The sequence below is a fragment of the Danio rerio genome, chromosome 1 (genome assembly GCF_052040795.2).
Source record: "Danio rerio strain M-AB ecotype USA chromosome 1, GRCz13ab, whole genome shotgun sequence".
NCBI lineage: Eukaryota > Metazoa > Chordata > Actinopteri > Cypriniformes > Danionidae > Danio > Danio rerio.
In genome coordinates this window covers 2,570,185-2,593,773 of record NC_141021.1, presented here as the reverse complement: position 1 = coordinate 2,593,773, position 23,589 = coordinate 2,570,185, and the positions used below count along the sequence as shown (strand labels likewise).

The 23,589-nt window shown below is 37.9% G+C and overlaps 1 protein-coding gene across 5 annotated transcripts in view; it reads right to left on the bottom strand.

Annotated features, from left to right (window-relative positions):
- Positions 1 to 22,423, bottom strand: part of slc5a3a (solute carrier family 5 member 3a) — a 53,792-nt gene extending 31,369 nt beyond the window's left edge. Inside the window, exons 1-4 of one of the 5 annotated variants that reach the window (XR_015475441.1) lie at positions 22,149 to 22,260; positions 7,505 to 8,793; positions 7,279 to 7,409; positions 4,461 to 4,560 (exon numbers count right to left, since the gene is read on the bottom strand). Coding sequence is in view for 2 of the 5 variants with exons in the window: in XM_087234862.1 (XP_087090988.1) it covers positions 17,318 to 19,333 (2,016 nt within the window). In the remaining 3 variants the exon portion in view is untranslated. 5 annotated transcript variants of the gene reach the window in all.
- Between the last annotated feature and the right edge of the window lie 1,166 nt (positions 22,424 to 23,589).

The window sequence follows — 23,589 nt, the reverse complement described above, 5'->3', positions numbered from 1 at the left end:
AACCGGTTCATCAAATTAGTCAGACTCTTAAATAAGAGATTCCTACGGCATCGTCTTCCTGCTAATGTTTGATTAGATTGATTAGTTGACAGTAAAGGAAGAGGAAATGTGAATCCACCGCTAAACCGCTAAGGGTGTTTATTTTTGGAATCTAAATTGTCGCACACGTCATATCTTACTATCAGGGCCCGTATTCTCAAAATATCTTAATCAACAATGAATCAATCATGAATTCATAATATTTTCTTTATTTTTATAGCGCTTTTACAGTGTAGATTGTGTTAAAGCAGCTTAAGATAGTAGCTCTAGTAAAATAAATCTGTGTCAGTCCAGTTTTCAGAGTTCAGCTTAGTTCAGTTCAGTGTGGTTTAATTTTCACTGCTGAAAGCCCAAACACTGAAGAGCAAATCCATCGATCTGCAGCTCCACAAGTCCCAAACCAAGCAAGCCAGTGGCGAGGAACAAACTTCACCAATTGACGAAAGTGAAGGAAAAACAACCTTGAGATAAAGCAGGCTCAGCTGAGCACGAGCATTTCTCTTATGGCCAAACTTCTTGTGCAGAGAATTTAGAGCAGATCTTAAAAAAAATTGATTGTGCAAGTCCATCATTTATGATCCCTCCATTTGTGCTCTTCACGAGTATTCACGAAGTGCTAAAACTAGTTCCTAATTCAGTGAAATTAGTGACTCCTATAAATCACTAACTAAAATGGCTGTTTTCCCACCTTGGAATTATTTTAATTTCAATTTTTTTGAGAGCAGAATTGCAGAGTTCAATATTTTCAGATATATCCTTAACATTTATCTACAATACAATTCAAGAGTTCACACTTAGCTGATGATTGGTAATAAGCTAGTTTGGCATGCTGTCCCGGGAGAGAGCCCCGAGCTCAAAAGATCCTCGAGCCCGGAGCTCCCTTCCGTTGCAGGGCGAGAGGGGAGTTTGACGCGGGTAGATCTCGAGAACCCCCCCCCTCCTGCTGCGTAAGGATTGCTAAGGTGATGTGTTGCTGACAGAATTGAATTTGGTGCTAATTTGGTTTAGTCAATTTACTTAGTCTCATGTTTTTGGGGGTGTTGGAGGAAACCGGAGGACCCGGGGAAAACCCACGCAAGCACGGGGAGAACATGAACTCCACACGAAAATGCTGACCGGTTGGGTGGATACCCGAGTCTGAGACATTTTTTGCTGTGAGGCTGCAGTGCTAGCCACTGGGCCGCCGTGCTGCCCTGTAGAAAAGAGGAGGAGAAGAGGTGGAAGGGGGGATTCTTCAAAACGAAGATGACTAAAGGTAGGGTGTTTGGTTATTTATACTGGGTTAGGAATAGCCTGATTGGTGGTTCATTCATTAGCTTGACTCGGGGCCAGCCGTGTCAATCATAAGCACGTGATCCTCTCGAAATTAGTTTATGAATAAACTTCACAAAGATGCAAACCAGATTATTATTTCTCAGAAAATACATTAAAGGCATACCTGTCAACATTGGGATGTGAAAATAAAGGATATGCCCACCATAATAAGAGATCCCTCCCCCTTAAAAAAATCCCCAGATTACTAAATATGTTGCTGTTTTATTGTAAATAAACAGTTAAACGGTCAGTGTTATGTTTTAATATTATTATTATTAACAAAAGAAAAAAATATTATTACACATTAGCAGAAAATATATTGTGCAAATTGTGCCATTTTGGTGACTATCGCTTTAAATTCAAATGAGATTGTACTCTTTTCAAATGAGGGCGGAGCTACAAACGCATATGCATTAAATTCAAAACAGTACACTCAGAAATAAAGGTACAGGAGCTCTCACTGGGGCAGTACCTTTTATAAAAGATACATATTTGTACCCAAACAGTCCACAGTGGTACTTAAGAGGTGCATATTAGTATCCAAAAAGTACCTTTGAGGTGCCATTTTGCACCCTTTAGGTACAATTATGTACCTTTTTAAAAGGTACTGTCCCAGAGACAGCCCCTTTGTTATTTCAGAGAGTGTACTAATCTCTGTTATCTCTGTAAAAAACTGAGAAGTGTCTCATTCAATTCATCTTTTTTATTTCTAAAGCGCTTTCACAATGTAGATTGTGTCAAGCAGCTTAAGATAGAAGTTCTAATAAGATAAAAATGTTTAGTGCAGTGCAATTTTTTACATTATTTAGGCATCTATAATTTTTTTCATTTTGAGCGTTATAAACTCTAGATGATGGATAATAAAGCCCAGAGTGTCTTCTTTCCAAAGATACATAAACTATGAATGTAGACTGAATCATTCAGTAACTGGAAATGTTTTAGCTTAGGAGGATCATATTAGAGACGGTGAGGGAGAGAAGGACATCAATATAGCCTCGGAAAACTTTTGATAGAAATCTCAATTTGCATGCTATCTTCATCAAATTTGAAATATAAACTCATAAAACTCTTGGCTTTCAAGTCATATTTTCTAGGATGTTGCATCAATGTTTTCCTGTGTTTGCTTATGGAAAACTAATATTGAACACAATACAATTTTTTTTCTTATGACTTTATAATGTATAACATTTTATATATTTTAAATTTTATTATTAATGTAACTTCCCCTTTTACCACAGTAAAGTTCAAACTGTCTTCTTTCCAATGGTACAGAAGTTGTGTTTGTAGATTACTGGAGTCAGGAACTGTTACTATTTAAAATTAGGTAGGTGTAAATCCCCAAAATTGAAAGTGTGTCAGTCCAGTTTTCAGAGTTCAGCTTAGTTCAGTTCAGAGTGGTTTAATTTTCACTGCTGAAAGCCCAAACACTGAAGAGCAAATCCATCGATCTGCAGCTCCACAAGTCCCAAACCAAGCAAGCCAGTGGCGAGGAACAAACTTCACCAATTGACGAAAGTGAAGGAAAAACAACCTTGAGATAAAGCAGGCTCAGTTGAGCATGAGCATTTCTCTTATGGCCAAACTTCTTGTGCAGAGACTTTAGAGCAAATCATAAAAATAAAAGCATGGTATAGGTGTTTCCCAGTACTGGGTTGCGGCTGGAAGGGCATTCGCAGTGTAAAACATATGCTGGAATAGTTGGCGGATTGCAACCTCTGATAAATAAGGAACTAAGCTGAAGGAAAAGGAATGATTTAGGAGCTGGTTTTAGCACTAAACCCTTTTAGTGGGCAGATATTTCAGCTTGATTTCACGAGAAAACGTAAGTATTTTACGTTTTGCCAGTTTAGTGGCTAATTTTAAAAAGGAGGCGTGGCACCTAACCCCACCCCTAACCCCAACCGTCATTGGGTGATGAGCAAATCATACTAAATTGTACGAATTAGATCGTACGAATTCATACGAATTAGCCACTAAATGAAAAAGTTACGAATTGCCGTGAAATTGCGTTGGATATTTAGCAACAGAAATGCCAGCCTGATCTCATGAGGAAACGTAAGCATTTTACGTTTTGCCAGTTTAGTGGCTAATTCGTACGAATTCATACGAGTTCAGTTGTACAAAAATGTAAGATTTTAAAAAGGAGGCGTGGCACCTAACCCCACCCCTAACCCTGACCGTCATTGGGCGATAAGCGAATTGTACTAAATTGTACAAATTAGATCGTACAAATTCATACGAATTAGCCTCTAAATCAAAAAGTTACGAATTGCTGTGAGATTGTGTTGGAAATGCCCATTATTTTCACATTTTCTCCTAAATCTGAATTTTTAGCTACTTTTTGCCTGGAGATGTTGTATGAATACAGTCCTGCAGTTCTCTAAATCAAACAAAAGTGTTGATTTGCATATTATATAAACGTCTGTCCTCATTTTATTGGAAGCGATTAACTACTTTTAGTAATGCCATCAAAGCATGAAGTTCCTGAAGGCTTCACGTGCCATTCATAATCTACAGCAGATCATCTCAGATTTCTTCTTTTGTTCACCCATGAGGAAATGCCTTTGAATGATAGTTCAACCTTGATGACAAGGAAGAAGAAGCAGCGTTTGGGCATTTATTGTAAATCGATGCCTGTATATTCTCCAAGGTGATATAAACAGTGAAAAACATGAAGTTGGTGAAGCCCGGAGGAACTGGATTTCCTGAGCTTCCGGGTGAACGGGTTGACTTCAGGCACGCGATTATATAAAGAAATATCATAGTTTACTGCGGTTTATATGCATCCTGACGACATGAGGAACATCTCCGCAATTTGCATGCCAGCTTAACAGTGTGAACAGGTTTCAAGTAACATTTACAAAGCATACAAAGCAGAATGTGTGCTTAATATCTGCTAGCAGTTTATTTGTTTATGACAAATGCCTTAGGAAAGTGGGGGCATTATTATTTTACTTTTACACACAGACTGGTGTATCTATTAATATAGGCATTGTTTTAATATACGCCAACAGTGACAATGCAAGAAATTAAACTATAAATCACTATAAATATCTCTTAAAGGGATAGTGCAGTCAAAAATGGAAATGTACAGTGAATGTACTCACCCTAATGCTGGTGCCGATGATCTCCAGTAGAACAATAAAGACGATTTCTAGCTGGATCCATGGTCATAAGTGATCCATCTAATGGAAGTCAACGGTCAGGCTGTGAATTAAAGATAATAATAATGTAAATGATGATGGATTTGCTTTATAAGACCTCAGTGTATCATCAGGAGGCATGGAGATTGATTTGGACTTGTTTCTAGGTGTTTGTTTTGAATCTAAAAAGGGGCGACCATTGACTTGCATTATAAGAATAACCCGAGATTCAGCTTAAATCGTCTTTAATAATCTGTTGATGAAATATAATCACCTACAGTGACCTGAGGGTGAGTAAAGGATCATTTTTGGCTGCAGTTCATAGCTGATTTCATTCATTCACTCATTTTTCTTCAGCTTAGTCTCTATTTCAGAGATAACAACATCAGCGGACTGAACTGCCAACTATTCCAGCATGCGTTTTAGGCAGCGGGTGCCCTTCCAGCCGCAACCCAGTACTGGGAAACACCCATACACACTCATACACTATGGCCAATTTAGTTCATCAGTTCTCCTATAGCATATGTGTTTGGACTGTGGTGAAAACCAGAGCACCCAGAGGAAACCCACACCGACACGGGGAGAACATGCAAACTCCACACAGAAATGTGAACTAGCCCAGCCGGGACTCGAACCAGTCCTTGCTGTGAGGAGACAGTGCTAACCACTGAGCCATCGTGTCGCCACAGTGCATTTAATTTAATTTAATTACTATTTTCACCCCAACTGTTGGGTTCGCCCAGGTTTGACCCAGCACTGGGTTAACACGCTCAGCATATTTACAGTTCCAAATCATTTAGTGAAATCTTGAGAAAGGCTTCTCGAGTTACTGACATGACACAAGCTTTGGGGAAATATTGTTTCTGTCACTCAAACAGGTGTTTACTTTGCAGCTCTTTTAACAGAGCTAGAATTACAGAACAAGATCAACTTCTACTAAAATTATACATAGATCAGCAGTTCATAAGTGTAAAATTTACTTAAGGAGGCGTACTGAATAATCTGATGTATAAAAAATAAATATACCAATATAAATGAATGTAAATAATGAAATATAAATGAACTGTATGTGCCGTTCATCCATCTCTTCTTGACTTGTTTCTTTCTTTGATTAAGCGGGATTTCAACACAAGTAACATAACACAGTGTTACGTTTGGAGAAAAGACGCCAGAGCTCATCACCAGGCTAACAGCATCCCTACAGTGAAGCATGGTGGTGGCAGCATCATGCTGTGGGGATGTGTTTCAGCAGCAGGAACTGGAAGACTAGTCAGGATAGAGGGAAAGATGAATGCAGCAATGTACAGAGACATCCTGAATGAAGACCTGCTTCAGAGTGCTCTTGACTGGAGCGACGGTTCATCTTCCAGCAGGACAATGACCCAAAGCACACTGCCAAAATATCAATAGAGTGGCTTCACAACAACTCAGTGAATGTCCTTGAGTGGCCTAGCCAGAGCCCAGACATAAATCCTATTGAACATCTATGGAGAGATCTGAAAATGGCTGTACACCGTTGCTTCCCATCCAACCTGATAGAGCTTGAGAGGTGCTGCAAAGAGGAATGGGCAAAAATTCCCAAAGACAGGTGTGGCAAGCTTGTGGCATCATATTCAAGAAGATTTGAGAATGTAATCGCTGTAAGGTGCATCAACAGAGTATTGAGCAAAGCCTGAGAATACTGATGTACATGTGATTTTACAGGTTGTTTTATTTTTAATAAATTTGCAACAATTTCAAAATCTCTTTTTTCACATTGTCATTATGGGGGATTGTGTGTAGAATGTTGAGGAAATAAATGAATTTAATCCATTTTGGAAAAAGGCTGTAACATAAACAAATGTGGAAAAAGTGAAGCGCTTTCAATACTACCGGATGCTCTGTAAACCATAGAAACGGTTCAACTGACAATAAATGTTGCCGGTTTTAAAAACCTTTTCCAAAACGAGGTATAAACCTTGAAAATGGTTATCATCCCATGCCTACACACAAATACACTTAACCTAAACATGAACACATACTGAGACATCATCTTTTTTGACACTATATACTTTCAAGAGTTCACACTTAGCTGATAATCAATAAAGCGTATTTGGCATGCTGCCTCAGGAGAGAGCCCTGAGCTCGTAATATCCTCGAGCCCGGGGCTCCCTCCCGTTAGAAGGGTGAGAGGGGAGTTCGAGGTCAGGTAGGTCTCAAGAACTCCCCTGCTTGTCACCGTGAGAAGTGTAAACTAAGGTTGTATTGGGTGATAATTTGTTTTAGTCGATTGGCTATGGTTTATGTTTTTAGACGGTGAGAGGAAACCGGGGGACCTGGGGGAAACCCACGCGAACACGGGGAGAACATGTAAACTGCACAGAAACACCTACCGGCCCGATAGGTTGGACCGCCGGTGTTCTTGCTGTGAGGCAACAGTGCTAGCCACTAGGCCACCGTGTCGCCCGATCAGAAAAAGTATATAATATATAATTTTGATGGTAATGCATTAATGTTCACCTTTTGTAAAGCTGCTTTGAAACACTATTATGTGAAGCGCTAAACAAATAACTCTAATTGAATATATTTCTGGAGCATTTGACTCCCACTGTAAGTTAAATGTCAAGGGTGTACACTGCATACGCATGACATTTAATATGTAGGGTTTTCTTCCTCATTCATGTGTTTTTTTTTTCACTAGAAAGGAGAAGTATATCAGCTAAGTATATCAGTAATTATGCAACATCACACATTTCACAATTTCAACTCATTGGCAAAGCAAAGCTATTGTTTCTTAATCTACCTGTGTGTGAAGCAAGAGCAGCGACGTCTGTCGTTCTTCTGACGTCTGTTTTTCTTCTTGGGAAAATTTTTGAGTTGATATTCACACTTTTGTTTGTCAGATCTTGGTCATATGTCATGGGATTGTCGTATCTGAGAGAGAAATTAGACACGGTTATGATTTGAAACTCTAGATTGCATTGAGAAACAACTTATAATAATAATTCTAAATATTAATAATAATATACTGGTGAAGGTGACGCAGTGGTGCAGTAGGTAGTGCTGTCGCCTCACAGCAAGAAGGTCGCTGGTTTGAGCCTCGGCTGGGTCAGTTGACGTTTCTATGTGGAGTTTGCATGTTCTCCCTGCGTTCGCGTGGGTTTCCTCCGGGTGCTCCGGTTTCCCCCACAGTCCAAGCACATGCGGTACAGGGGAATTGGGTAGGCTAAATTGTCCGTAGTGTATGTGTGTGAATGAATGTGTATGGATGTTTCCCAGAGATGGGTTGCAGCTGGAAGGGCATCCACTGCAACAAAACGTGCTGGATAAGTTGGCGGTTCATTCCGCTGTGGCGACCCCAGATTAATAAATCCGAAAAGAAAATAAATGAAAGAGCATACTGGTGAGTGGCACAGTGACTCAGTGTTGGCACTGTCATCTTACAGGATATATAAAGGATCATGATGAGGGTGAGTATAGGTTGCTTTTAAAAACGTTTTGCTGACTGGTGTGAAACAAATTGTCTTAAATTAAATACTTATAAGACCAAATATTGAGTGATTGTTGATTTTAGCAGACAACCACAAGCGGTGCCAGTGATTATACAGGACTCAGCAAGAATGTTTCATCATAAAAGTACCTGGGTGTATATCTGCATAAGCTCAGTCTGAAAATACAATTCAAGTGTATAAGAAGGGTTTGAGTCGTATTTATTTATGAATAATAACAATAATAATGATAATTTCTTACATCTATATAGTGCTTTTCTAGACTCTCAAAGTGCTTGAAACAATGGGGGGATCTCCTCATACACCACCAGTGTGCAGCATCCACCTGGATGACGCGACGGCAGCCATGTTGCGCCAGACCGCACACCACACACCAGCTGATTGGTGGAGAGGAGACAGAGTGATGAAGCCAATTATGATATAAGGCCATGATGGACAAAAACCAGTGGGCAAATTTGGCCAGGATGCCAGGGTTAAACCCCTACATTTTTGCGAAGGACATCCTGGGATTTTTAACGACCACAGAGAGTCGGGACCTCGGTTTAACGTCTCATCCGTAAGACAGCGCTCACTGAGCAGTATAGAGTCCCCGTCACTATACTGGGGCATTAGGACCCACCGCAGGTTGAGTGCCCCCTGCTGGCCTCACTAACACCACTTCCGGCAGCAACCTAGCTTTCCCATGTGGTCTCCCATCCAGGTACTGACCGGGCGCAGCCCTGCTTAGCTTCAGTGGGCGAGCATGTGAGAGTTGCAGAGAGCTAGCTGCCGGCAAGATGACTGAGGTCCTGCATGCTGTAACCTGACCCCTGATGAATAAAGAGATCAAGCAGAAGGAAAATGAATGAATGAATTGTTTCTGCACTGAGAGAGTTAATTCATCAAACTGCATGAAAAAAAGAGAGTAAAATAAATAAACAAACCAACAAAACCTGTATAGATTTACTGTTAACTGGAATCAGGTGTTACATAAGTGTCACACATATGCTTGTGTTACTTTTCACATGCAGTGGCATTTATTGTTGCATTTCCCGCTATCGCCTATGCATGTTATGTCACTAGACTAAAGCATAAGGAAGTTTTCAGGAGGCAGACACGCAATGGACAGAAACCAGACCACACTATTAAAATACTAAACATTCATGCAAATAAAAACAGCGGATATCCTAAAAATATTAGACAGAGAAAAAAGAGGTTTTCATATATCACTAAACTTAAATTTTACATTGCTTCTTTAATTTTTTATCATAACCATTAATATACACTCACCGGCCACTTTATTAGGTACACCTTACTAGTACCAGGTTGGACCCCCTTTTACCTCAGAACTGCATTTATCCTGCATGGCGTAGATTCAACAAGCTACTGGATGTATTCCTCAGAGATTTTGCTCCATATTGACAAGATAGCATCACTCAGTTGCTGCAGATTTGTTGGCTGCACATCCAGTTTTGTAAACCAAAGTTGGGTAAAAATATTGATAAACCCAAGCACTGGGTTATAAAGTGTAATTTAAATTTAATTGAAAATATTCCCCCAATATTGAATTTGTCCATATTTGACCCAATGTTGGCATTGATTCAGCATCGTCCATTATGTTTTTTTTTACTCTATAAATATGAATAATAATACAAGTCAAAACACACTATTTATTTGAATAAATTAGATAAATTCATCCAATTCATTCATTTTTTTTCGGCTTAGTCCCTTTATTTATCAGGGGTCACCGCAGCGAATGAACCGCCAACTATTCCAGCATATGTTTTACACAGCGGATGCCCTTCTAGACACAACCCAGCACTGGGAAACACCCATACACTCTCACATTCACAAACACACTCATACACTACAGCCACTTTAGTGTATCAGTTCCCCTATAGCGCATGTGTTTGGACAGTGGGGGAAACCGGAGCATAAGGAGGAAACCAAAGACAACACAGGGAGAACATGCAAACTCAACACAGAAATGCCAACTGACGCAGCCAGGCCTCAAAGCAGCAACTTTCTTGCTGTGAGGCAACAGTGCAACAGTGCATAGTGTCGTCTGACAAAAAATACTATATGTTTAGTCTTACTGTATAAATATTAATAATAATACAAATTAAAAAGCAACAATTTATTTAAATATATTAGATAAATTAATATAAATCAGTTCATTTAAATAAATAAATAAAATCTTTAAATAAATGCTGCACAACTATTTTGACATAATAAAAACATGTTCCTTGATCATCAATTCAGCCAATTAAAATGTTTTCTGAAGGATCTCGTGGCACTGAAAATGTAAGAAAATGAAAGTTGAAAATAAACCTTTGAGTAATGAACTACTATCTTAAACATGGATTAAAGCATATTTAAAAAAAATCATAACATGTAAAACTTTAAACTCTTCCTGTATTATTGTTAACATTAATGCAGCCGTGGAGAGCAGCAGACACATTTAAAAAGTGCAAAATAATTTACTTTCATGCTTTTTTCACTATGTAAAACTATGTGGCAACTGCTACATATGAACTCATCAGTCAGAGTGCTATAAGAGTCTCTGCTTAATATCTGCTAACACTTTTTGATGGTCCTAAAGACATTCATCAAACTACAGTGCATGTGAATGTACTCTATGCTCTCTAGCCCCACCTGTGGTTCAGACATAATATTGCAAGCCACATAAATCTGCCTTAACTCCATCAACAAGGGGACAACCACACAAACTGATGACATAGATAGTTATGGTGCAATAATGAGCCATAGATGTTTGTTTAAAATATTCCGTAGACTTATTAAGAACAGCCTGGGAAACTTGTGAAATAACAGACACTTACAGGACAGGCTCAACAGGTTTATGGTGCACTTCAGTTAAACACTGTACTTCAGACCCCGTCTCCAATTTCAAAATCCCTCTGTACATGCAAACCGAACACTCAGTACACAATGCTCACTGAGGCGAACGTAAAGCAGAGGAAATACTGCAAGTTCATTCTGGTTCATTCATTCATTTTACTTTGGCTTAGTTCCTTTATTTATCAGGGGTCGCCACAGTGGAATGAACCACCAACTATTGAGGATGCCCTTCCAGCTGCAACCCAGTACTGGGAAACACCCATACACACTCATTCACACACACTCATACACTATGGCCAATTTAGTTCATCAATTCCTCTATAGCACATGTGCTTGGACTGTGGGGGAAACCGGAACACCCAGAGGAAGCCCACGCCAGCACGAGGAGAACATGCAAACTCCACACAGAAATGCCAACTGACCTCGAACCAGAGACCTTCCTGCTGTGTGTTCACAGTGCTAACCACTGAGCCACTCTGATAAATTCAATAGACAACAAAAAACTGAATCAAAATGCCTGTTTGGGCAATTGTCGGCTGTTTTAAACCCAATAATTGGTCAAATATGCACAAACACAACGTTGCCCAGCACTTAAAATTAATAACTGAAATAATTTTGTCTTCTGGTTTTATGCAGTGCTCAACATATACGAGTTCACCCCTCACAAATAGGAAGCTTTACAATATTATATATGTGTTTCTACATTAGATTAGTCAGCACTGAAGCCAAATCTGGAGCTAATTTAACTAAAAAGCTTAGGATAAAGGTGCAAATTGGTCCATCCAAATTCATGTAAAATAGCAAATAAATAGTAAATAAAATTATAGTAAATAATAATAGTAAATAATAGTAAATAAATTTTAAAAAAGAGGAGTGAAACACACACGCTGGCTGGATAAATCTCTTTATTTGGGGGTCTGTCAGCCAATGTATGTGAAAATTCAGCCACACATGTGTTAACACACACATCATCTCGTTCTCACATTACCCTTATACTCCAACAGATACACTGGTTGCCTGTAAATGTCACGCAAAGTGGCAACTTAACAAAGTAAAAAATATATAAAGGCATCTCAAAGTCTCATCACACCCTTTAGGGATGCCTGGAATCAGTCGAAAGCTCTTTGTTCAAATCTCAATAGACATTATTTAAAGCATTTAACAGTGTTTGCAATGAAACACAAGGAATGCATTACGGTTAAGGCTAATTAAAACAGTAGCTTCAGCACGCAAGTTCCCAACACTGACAATAGACTCTGTATTGAAAGAGCATTCTTCTTCTTTATAGGAATTCAGGCATCTGTTAACACACACACACACACACACATACCGTACACACACATCTGGTTTGCTATTCTTCTGGGGACTTCCCATATAAAGAGTTTCATTCTGTACAGACTGTTTATAGATACTATACAGTGCTCAGCATATATGAATACACCCCATTGTGAAAATATATTTATTAAAATAATATTTCAGTCAACAAACATATTTAGAAATTTAACAATACAATTAAATTTAAGCTAAATATTGCAAAAAAAAAAAAAAAATCGACAAAATTTCAACAATTTTTTTTTCTTTTTGATTTTTCCTCTTTTTAAATTTGTATTAAATTTTTTTCTATAACATTTAAATTTAAGTGTGCTAGTTTTTGAAGTGTTATCGAGAGTTATTTTGTTATATAAGCTCCAGATTTGGCTTCAGTACTGACTAAACTAATGTATCTGCACGAGTATAATATTGTAGAGCTTCTTATTGCATTATGAATCCAAAAGAGAGATTTGTAAGGGGTGCACTTATATATGCCGAGCACTGTATACTGTATCGTCCTAGCCAACCCTGCATCTTAACATTTCCAAAGTTGTTCATTCTGTGTGATGTATAAGAGTGTTTGTTAAACCACGAGGAACTCAATTTAGGTCCTTGCATTGACATTAGTCCCCATGAGTCAATCAGTGTGCAATCAGTATTAGGTCCCCACTGGGATATAAAAACAAGACCACACAAACACTTGATACAGCAAATCCATCAACTAGAAGACCTAAACTAGCTTAAACATCTGGAGAAACCTGTCTAAGGATAAAAGCGAAGACTCAACCTAGAAGACAAAAGTCCACACACACTTTTCTCACGTACAAGAGAACTCAGTGACACCTGATACCAAACTCTGCATGAAAATGTTACATAAAGTCACTAACGGGAAGTACTTCGAAAAAAAAGTAGAGCAGACCAGAAATGGGCTGATGGGGAAATTATAATTAGCAAGATGCTTTCCCATCTCCAGTCAAGCTGGTGTTAAAACAAGCACCTATATAGCTGCTGTTTCCAGTGGTTTTCATCCTTCAGTGCTACTGACCACATACAAACCACTCATCTACATAGGTGATGTTCCAAAGAAAGAAACCCACAAAGACCTACACACACAAACACACAGCATCTTACTGCTGACAACTAACCAGAGAACACAAGCCATGTAAATAGAAACGTGTGTGAGAGAGATTTTATTTCAGCTAGTACGCTAACATAGACTCAGCGAGTGTAAACTTTCAGGTTGGCAAATCAAATATTTGATTGTTGTATTATTTGGACAAGAGTTTATAATTAAAGCACATCATTTCAGCAACGACAAACACATACTGGAAAACAAACATACAAAAAAATCCAGTGGGTTTCTAATGAGGTCAGTGGTGAGTGGAGACGTTTTCAGTGGTGAGAATGACTCACACACACACACACACACACACACACACACACACACACACACACACACACACACACACACACACACACACACACACACACACACACACACACACACACACACACACACACAGTCAGACTTGAATTGAGTTACCAAAGCAAAATTAAAACATTTTAATTTAAGTTTGTGTATTGATTTAAGGAAAGGAGAAAACTGAAAGTAATTTTAAAAGTAGAATGCGGAAATGATTCAACATTATGTCACAAGTGCTGTCAATTGAGCTGAACCAGTTTGGAGTCTATAGAAGGTTCCTTCAAGGAAACATCACATGGTTTAGTTCACATGGCTAAAGACCAAAAAGGTAAGTGCACTTGGCGTCATCACATTATATTTTAAGTCAAATATGCAATACTGCAGTACAAAAAAGTGCACATATAAATAAAATATTTTAATTAATTTAATTATAAATACAATTTTTAACACCAACAATAGATGGTGGTTCATTCCGCTGTGGTGACCTCTGATCAATCAAAGACTAAGCTAAAGGAAAATTAATTATTCTTAGAAATACAATAGGTGAATTTCAATAACTTTTGACAAACTAAATAGATAGAAAGACAGGCAGGCAGGAAGACAGACAGACGATAGACAGACAGACAGACAGACAGACAGAGAGGTAGATAGACAGACAGACAGACAGACAGACAGACAGACAGACAGACAGACAGATAGATAGATAGATAGATAGATAGATGTACGGATGGATAGATAGATAGATAGATAGATAGATAGATAGATAGATAGATAGATAGATAGATAGATAGATAGATAGATAGATAGATAGATAGATAGATAGATAGATAGATAGATAGATAGATAGATAGATAGATAGATAGATGAGTAGTTTTCAATGGTGAGATTGACTAATACACACACTTTCAGACATGAATCAAGATACAAAGATGAACCAGTTTGAAGTCTATAGAATGTTCCTTCAAGAAAATGCCACATGGTTGACGCTTTATGCATTTATGTAACTGTAAATGTTGAATCAGCGAACGATTGAAGAATAAGTGCACTCGGCTTCATCACATTACATTTTGAGTCAAATATGCAATACTGCAGTACAAAAACATTTTGCATGCCATCTTCATATATATATATATATATATATATATATATATATATATATATATATATATATATATATATATATATATATATATATATATATATATATGCCAAATCTGGATGGATGGTTGGATGGATGAACAGACAAATAGATAAAAAAATCAAAAGTAAAACATTTTGTTTATGTTTTAATTTATTTAAGAAAACGAGACAACTGAAAGTCATTTTAAAAATACAATGCGGAAATTACTCAACATTATGTCACAAGTGCGGTCATTTGAGATGAATGGGATGTTTGACGAGTCTATAGACTGCTCATTTAAGGAAACACCACATGGTAGATGCTTTATCTTATTTCTTACCTTACAGTTTTTCTCCATTGGTTTGGCTCATTTCTTGAAACAGAAATTACTTTCTCAAAACAACATGGACAAACCTCCAAACCACTTGGCAATTGTTCACAACAGACTTGATTTTCTCATTCATTTCATCAAATTGCAAATGTCTAAGTTCATCTTTGCAAATGATTAAGTACAGATAGCCTACATTTAGCACAATTTCCAAGAGAATAAATCTAGTTGATTTAAACCAGGGATGCTCAATCCTGTTCCTGGAGAGCCACCTTCCTGCAGATTTCAGTTGCTATATCAAACACACCAATTAATTAGGACCTGAACACCACTAGATAATTATAGGCAGGTGTGTTTTATATGGGTAGCAACTGAAATCTGCAGGAAGGTGGCTCTCCAGGAACAGGATTGAGCACCCCTGATTTAAACTTCTCAGTCTAAAGCACGGGTCACCAATCTCGGTCCTGGAGGGCCGGTGTCCCTGCAGGGTTTAGCTCCAACTTGCCTCAACACACCTGCCTGGATGTTTCAAGTATACCTAGCAAGACCTTGATTAGCTTGTTCAGGTGTGTTTGATTAGGGTTGGAGCTAAAATGTGCAGGACACCGGCCCTCCAGGAACAAGTTTGGTGACCCCGGGTCTAAAGGTTGTTTCCTCCAAAATGTGTCAGCGTCATTTCACTGTATAATGTCATTACATGCACTATAGTCTGTTCAGTTGTCAAAATTAGTCAAGAACATATATACCATGAATACCATACAGTAGGTGAATCCTTGGAACATTTGATTACAATTTATTACAGCTATTTATTCTCTGATATATGGAAGTTGCTTTGTGTGAGGTTGATCATTACAATAAAAAGGAGCTACCATTTCCTTGGCTGTATGCGTGCAATGTGTGACGTCAAACCTTGGAGGCTACTCTTACCCTAAAATCCTATTACTTTTTTATATTTTCATACACAAGTGTATTCTGTTAGCTAGACAAAAACAGTACAGTAACCATAGTTAATGAAAGACTGAGCTAAGACTGTAAGGTGGACATATGACAGAACATCTAAACATTTTGACTTGCAGTCCTCACACAATGCCAAAGGGACGAAGCATTTTGGGGGCACTGATTGTTTAAATGAGAAGGACATTTAGTTTTGACACATGAGTGAACTGTTTTGGGAAAACCATGAGCTTTTGCATGTGAGCTATAGTGTTGTGCTAAACTGTAACACTGTTTTGCCAAATGATCTTAGAATTTTGAGAATGTGATTTCTGTTTCAAGAAATGAGCCAAACAAATGGAGAAAAACTGTAAGAAAACACCACGTGGTTGACGCTTTATGCAGTTTTTTGTTGTGATCAATAGCATGAATAATAGAAATAAAACAATACAAAACATTACAACATTAACAAAAACATTACTTCTTAAACAAATATGCAATAGGCAAGTTTTATATAATCTTTGCAATATACTAGATGGATGGATGGATGGCCAAATGGACAGGAAGACAGACGGACACACGGACGGATAGATATATAGACAGACGGACGGACGGACAGATAGATAGATAGATAGATAGATAGATAGATAGATAGATAGATAGATAGATAGATAGATAGATAGATAGATAGATAGATAGATAGATAGATAGATAGATAGATAGATAGATAGATAGATAGATAACTGGACAGGCGGATGGATGGATGGATGGATGGATGGATGGATGGATGGATGGATGGATGGATGGATGGATGGATGGATGGATGGATGGATGGATGGATGGATGGATGGATGGATGGATGGATGGATGGATGGATGGATGGATGGATAGATAGATAGATAGATAGATAGATAGATAGATAGATAGATAGATAGATAGATAGATAGATAGATAGATAGATAGATAGATAGATAGATAGATAGATAGATAGATAGATAGATAGATAGATAGATAGAGAGATAGCCAACTGGACAGGCAGGTGGATGGATGGATGGATGAATGGATGGATGGATGGATAGAGATGGATGGATAGATAGATTTATAGATAGATAGATAGATAGATAGATAGATAGATAGATAGATAGATAGATAGATAGATAGATAGATAGATAGATAGATAGATAGATAGATAGATAGATAGATAGACAGACAACTTGACAGGCAGGTGGATGGATGGATGGATGGATGGACGGACGGACGGACGGACGGACGGACGGACGGACGGACGGACGGACGGACAGACAGACAGACAGACAGACAGACAGATAGATGGATAGATAGATAGATAGATAGATAGACAGATAGATAGATAGATCTGTTTTACAAAGAAAAATAAACATATAAGAAGATTCCTAGTGCGCACACAAACAGGAGCCCAATGTTAAGAGCAGTTTTGTTTTGTGCAGATTCTTTGAGCATTTCATGAACACTCCTGCCATCATCCTCAAACGGTAAATCAGATTCCTCTGAATGTTCATTATAACCACAAAACCACCCCAAACATTTCACACAGCCTCCCTTATCTCTGGCTGCATGCTCAGTGGCCTGTCTGTGGGTATGAGGAGCCTCCAAGTGGCCATTTAGGAGCATTTCAGGAGGCAATGGTTGAAATTCCACTCCATCTAATGTCTGCTCGAGTTTGCCATTTCCTCCTTTCGCCTTCGTGTCTGCAGGTTGATTCCTGTTGCGCAGTCCCCACAAAGTAGTCTTGGAAATCTGTTCTTTACTTGGTGGATTGGTGCAAAGACTGACAACCACCATCACAAGTCCTGAAACCCAAAACAAAACAGCAGCAACATACATGAAATGAACATCCTTAATGAAAGCCGGACGGTCATCAACTGAGTCGCAATCCGGCTCTCTATAGACGAACGCCAGAATCAGTCTTACAATTCCTAAAATCAATCCTACAAAGCCGCCCCAGAATGCACCGGTCTCATTGCAGCGCTTCCAGAGCACTCCCAGCAGGAATAGTGCAGCGATGGGAGGCGTGAGGTAATCAGACACCTCCTGAATGTACAGGAACATCTGACCTCCTTGCATCTCAATGACAAACGGCACCCAAGCAATGCTTATAGCTACTATAAGCACCACAAAGAGGCGTCCCACAACCATGAGCTCCTTAGAGGAAGCCTGGTGACGGATCATCTTATAAATATCAAGGGTGAAGATAGTACTGGCGCTGTTAAAGATTGAGTCTAGATCGCTCATTAGAGCCGCCAACATCACTGCCATCATCAATCCTCGAAGACCCACAGGCATGATGTTCATGACCAGTCGAGGATACGCCGTGTTGGTGCAACCGGCTCTACTGTTGCACACTTGCATGCAATGCTCTGGACCAATGCATGCAAGCTCATCAGCAAAAAGCACGCGTGAAATCATTCCTGGAATCACGATGATGAACATCGGGAGGACTTTTAGGACTCCTGCTAGCAAGGTTGACCCTTTGGCGTGGGCAATATTTCGTGCTGCTAAGACTCTTTGGACTATGACCTGATCGGCGCACCAATACCAGATGGAAGCCGGAGTTTGACCAAGAAGAAAAGCAGGCCAAGGCAAGTCCTTATCCAATGGACTCCTCAAAAGCTTAAATGAATCTGCTTTGGGATTCACATGGCAGGAATTTGAGTAGGTTAAATTATTCTCCAGTGTTATAAATGTGATGTTGGGAAGAGCGTTCATGTATTTGGTGCGCAATCCCTCAAGACCCCCGACTTTAACTAAGCTGATAGCCATCAGACACAGTGCTCCTGATATCATCAGGAACGCCTGAAGAGTATCCGTGTAGATGACCGCCACCAGACCGCCAGTGACCGTGAGAAGAGCAGTCAAGGTGATCAGCAGGATTATAGACAGGTAAAGATTCCAGCCTAGAGACTCCTGGATGAAAAGCGCTCCCGAATAAAGATCCACTGAGAGCTTGGTGAAAATGTAGAGGAGGAGAGTGAGCGATGCGAAGTAGATCTTCAACCGATTGCCGCCAAATCTTTTCGAGAGATATTCTGGCATTGTGTAGACTCCAGAGTGGATGTAGACGGGTATGAAGACCCAGCCCAGGAGCTGTAGCAGGAGAATTGCATTAAATTCCCAAGCTCCGACGGCTAAGCCGCTTGCTGCGCCAGAGCCAGCGAGACCGATGAAATGCTCACTGCCGATGTTACTCACAAACAGTGATGCACCGATCACAAACCAGTTCATGGAGCGACCGGCTAGGAAATATCCACTCACAGTACCTCGATTCGCCCTCCACATCGAAAAAAAGCCGAAGCACAGGACAAGAACGAAGTACATGGCAACGACAATGATATCCGCTGCTTCCATTGTTGATGCCATTTTTCAGTTCTTGTTGGAACAAGATATACACGGTTTGGTCGTCCACATATAGCAGTGAATTCTGCAAGAGAGATCATAAATAGATTTGTAAAAAATAACAATAAGTTAACTCCATCTAGATGTACAAAAGACGGAAATCAGAACTTCATTTATTTATTTTCAGTTTAGTCTCTTTATTTATCTGCGGTCGCCACAGCGGAATGAACCACCAACATATCCAGCATATCTTTTACTCAGAGTATGCCCTTCCAGCTGCAACCCATCTCTGGGAAACAGCCATTAACACTCATTCACACACATACACTACGGCCAATTTAGCTCACCCAATTCACCTATACCACATGACTTGTGGGGGAAACCAGAGCACCCTAAGGAAACCCACGCTAACACGGGGAGAACATGCAAACTCCACACTGGAATGCCAACTGACCCAGCCTGGGCTCGAACCAGCGACCTTCTTGCTGTGAGATGACAGCGCTACATATTGCACCGCCGCATTGCCGCGAAATTACAAAGTACAAATTGAGTTTAAATCTACAGAGGGTGTTGTAATAAATTAAACGCAGTCTTTTTTGTTAAACATCAATTTGTTTTAACTTTTGTTTTGTTTGTTATTTCATATATTTTAAAATCAAATTTATGTTCAATTGTTTGTTTTAATCTATTTTTAATTATCAGTTTTAATCAAATCATGCTTTGTTTATTTAAATATTTTTATTGTTGAATTTGTCACATTTTTATCTAATCACCGTAGTTATTAAGTTATTTATTGGACCTGCAAATTTAGTTAATGTTAACAAAATGTTCATTCATTCATTCATTCATTTTCATTTCGTCTTGGTCCTTTTATTAATCCAGGGTCACCAAAGCAGAATGAACCGCCAACTTATTCAGGACGTTTTTACACAGCGGATGCCCTTCCAGCCACAACCCATCTCTGGGAAACATCCACACACACTCATACACTAGGTACAATTTAGCCTACCCAATTTACCTGTACCGCATGTGTTTGTGGGGGAAACCGGAGCACCTGGAGGAAACCCACGCGAACACAGGGAGAACATGCAAACTCCACACAGAAATGCCAACTGACCCAGCTGAGGCTCGAACCAGCGACCTTCTTGCTGTGAGGCGACAGCACTACCTACTGCGCCACTGCAATGTAACGTTTCATTGCGTTAATCTTATTTAATATTTTAGTTTCCTTCTTCTCCAAACATTTTTATACGGACCTCACCCAGGACCCCAAATAAACAAAAAAAATAAAACACTGATCTAACCCACTATTATGCAAGCAGTTTTATACAGAATGGTACAAGTACACTATTGTATATGTAATATATGTATATAATTTATTATCCAAAGCATATTAAGTACCCAATGGTTTAAAAGGATAGTTCAGGAAAAGCAAAATGAAAAATAACTTTCTAATCCATCACCCTCAAGTGCTTTCAAACGTTTTTAAGTTTCTTATTCACCAAAGATTTGTTTTTCTGAAAACCTGCAACCATTGACTTCTATAGTAAAACAAATACTATGGAAGTCAATGGTTTCAGGGTTCCAACATTTTTCTTCTTTATATTATATTTAAAATATCTTCTTTAGTGTTTAGCAGAACAAAGAAACTCATGAAGAAAAGGTTAAAACGAGTAGAAGGTGAATAAATGATGACTGAATTTTCATTTTTGAGAGAACTATCTCTTAAAGTGGGCTTCTTAATAAAGAAAAATAACAATTATATCACGAAAAAAGTAAACATGACAGTCAATATCATCTCATGCTTTTCAATGGTATGCAATTGGTTTTATTTATACATTTAAACCTAAATAAAACTTAATTTTTATACAGTTTATATACCAACTGTACAATCAAACTATATAATATCTAAAGGAGCATATGTTTTATGTTTTAGATTAACCTTATTAAAAAAAATCAACGATAACACTCGATAAGCAAAATCATTAAAAACAGCAGCTAAGTGAAATTAGTGTCCCACTTTCAGACAACGGCTCATGAGGAGTCTGACAGAAATAAATGTGATTTCTTAATGATAAAAAGCTCATTTATATGCTTAATAAGTACATTACGTCTACAATTATGCAATTTATGTACTTTATAATATATAAACCAAAGCAAAATAAGTATCCAATGTTTTAAAAGGATAATTCACCTAAAAATGAAAATTTACTCACTATTCAATCACCTCAAGTAGTTTCAAACCTTTTTAAGTTGCTTTCTTATAAAATAAATAAGAACCTGCAACCATTAACTACTGGAGAAGGAAAAACAAATACTATGGAAGTCAATAGTTTCAGGTTTCTAACATTTTTTCAAAATATCTTCTTTGTGTTTAGCAGATGTTTAGCTTAGAAACGAGTAAGGTGAGTAAATTATGGCAGAATTTCCATTTTAGGGTAAACTATCCCTTTAAGTTGACTGATAAATAAAGACGAATAATATCACGAAAAAAAAACGTGACAATTAATATTATCGTAGGTTCCCGTACATGCAATACATTATGTAAACACCTACTTATACATTTAAACCTAAATAAAACGTAATGTTTAAACAGTTTATATTTCTACAATCAAACCAGATACTATCTGAAAGAGCTTGTTTTATTCAGATTAACCTGAAAATGACATTCAGCGTGAACACTCGATGAGCAAAAGGCAAATCTCAATAATTACAAACAGCAGCTGAGTGAAATTAGCATCACACTTTCAACACTCCTGTCAGAAGTTCATCACGGCTCATGCGGAGTCTGACAGAAATAAATGTGATTTCTAAACGATAAAAACTCGTTTACACTCACCGAAGTCTTAACTGTGAGAGTTGCAGAGATTTTAACCGGCGTATGATGATGATGATGATGATAATGGAGATGATGATAAGTAAACCGTTAAACGCCCGCTTCCATTTGCTCCCCCCGCGCGCGGCCAGAACGTCAGCAAACTGCGCTCCGCCCACCTGCTGGATTTCCACTGTTGGGGTTGTGGGGGCACGGTGGCTCACTGTCGCATCATAACAGAAAAGTCGCTGGTTCGAGTCCCGGCTGTGTCAGTCAGCATTTCTGTATAGAGCTTACATGTTCTCCCCGTGTTGGCGTAGGTTTCGTCCGGGTTCTCCAGGTTTACCCCACAAGTCCGAACACATATAGGGGAATTGAATAAAGTAAAGTGGCTGTAGTGTATGAGTGTGTTTGAATGAGTGTACGGGTGTTTCCAGGTACTGGGTTCCAGCTGGAAGGGCATCCTCTGTGTTAAACATATGCTGGAAAAGTTGGTGGTTCATTCCACTGGTAAATAAAGGGACGAATAAATGAATAAATGCATTAATTAATAAATAAGAGAATGAATGAATAAATAAATAAATAATGAATGAATGAACAAATGAATAAATAAATACTTGAATGAACAAATGAATGAATGAATAAGTACATGGATGAATAAATAAATAAATAAATGAATAAATAAATGAATATATGAATGAATGAATGAATGAATGAATAAATAAATGAATGAATGAATGAATGAATGAATAAATAAATAAATAAGTGAATGAATAAATAAATGAATAAATAAATACATGAATAAACAAATGAATGAATGGATGAATATGTAAATGAATGAATGAATGAATGAATGAATGAATGAATGAATGAATGAACGAATAAATGAATGAATTAATAAATGAATAAATAAATAAATAAATAAATACATGAATAAGTGAATGAATAAATAAATTAATAAATAAATACATGAATAAACAAATAAATGAATGGATGAATATGTAAATGAATGAATGTATGAATGAATGAATGAATGAATACACGAATGAATGAATGAATGAATGAATGAATGAATGAATAAATGGATGAATGAATAAATAAATGAATGCATAAATGGATGAATAAACAAATGAATTAATGAATAAATGAATGAATGAACAAATGAATTAATGAATAAATGAATGAATGAATAAATAAATACCTGAATAAACAACTGAATGAAGTAATACATGAACAAATGAATGAATAAATTAATATATGAATAAACAGGTGAATGAAGGAATAAATAAATAAATAAATTAATAAATACATAAATATATGAACGAATAAATAAATGAATAAAAGTAAATAAATGAATGAATGAATAAATGAATGAATAAATAAATAAATAAATAATTGAATGAATGAATAAATAAATAAATTAATTAATGAATAAAAAAACAAAACAACTGCAACTTCTAATAGT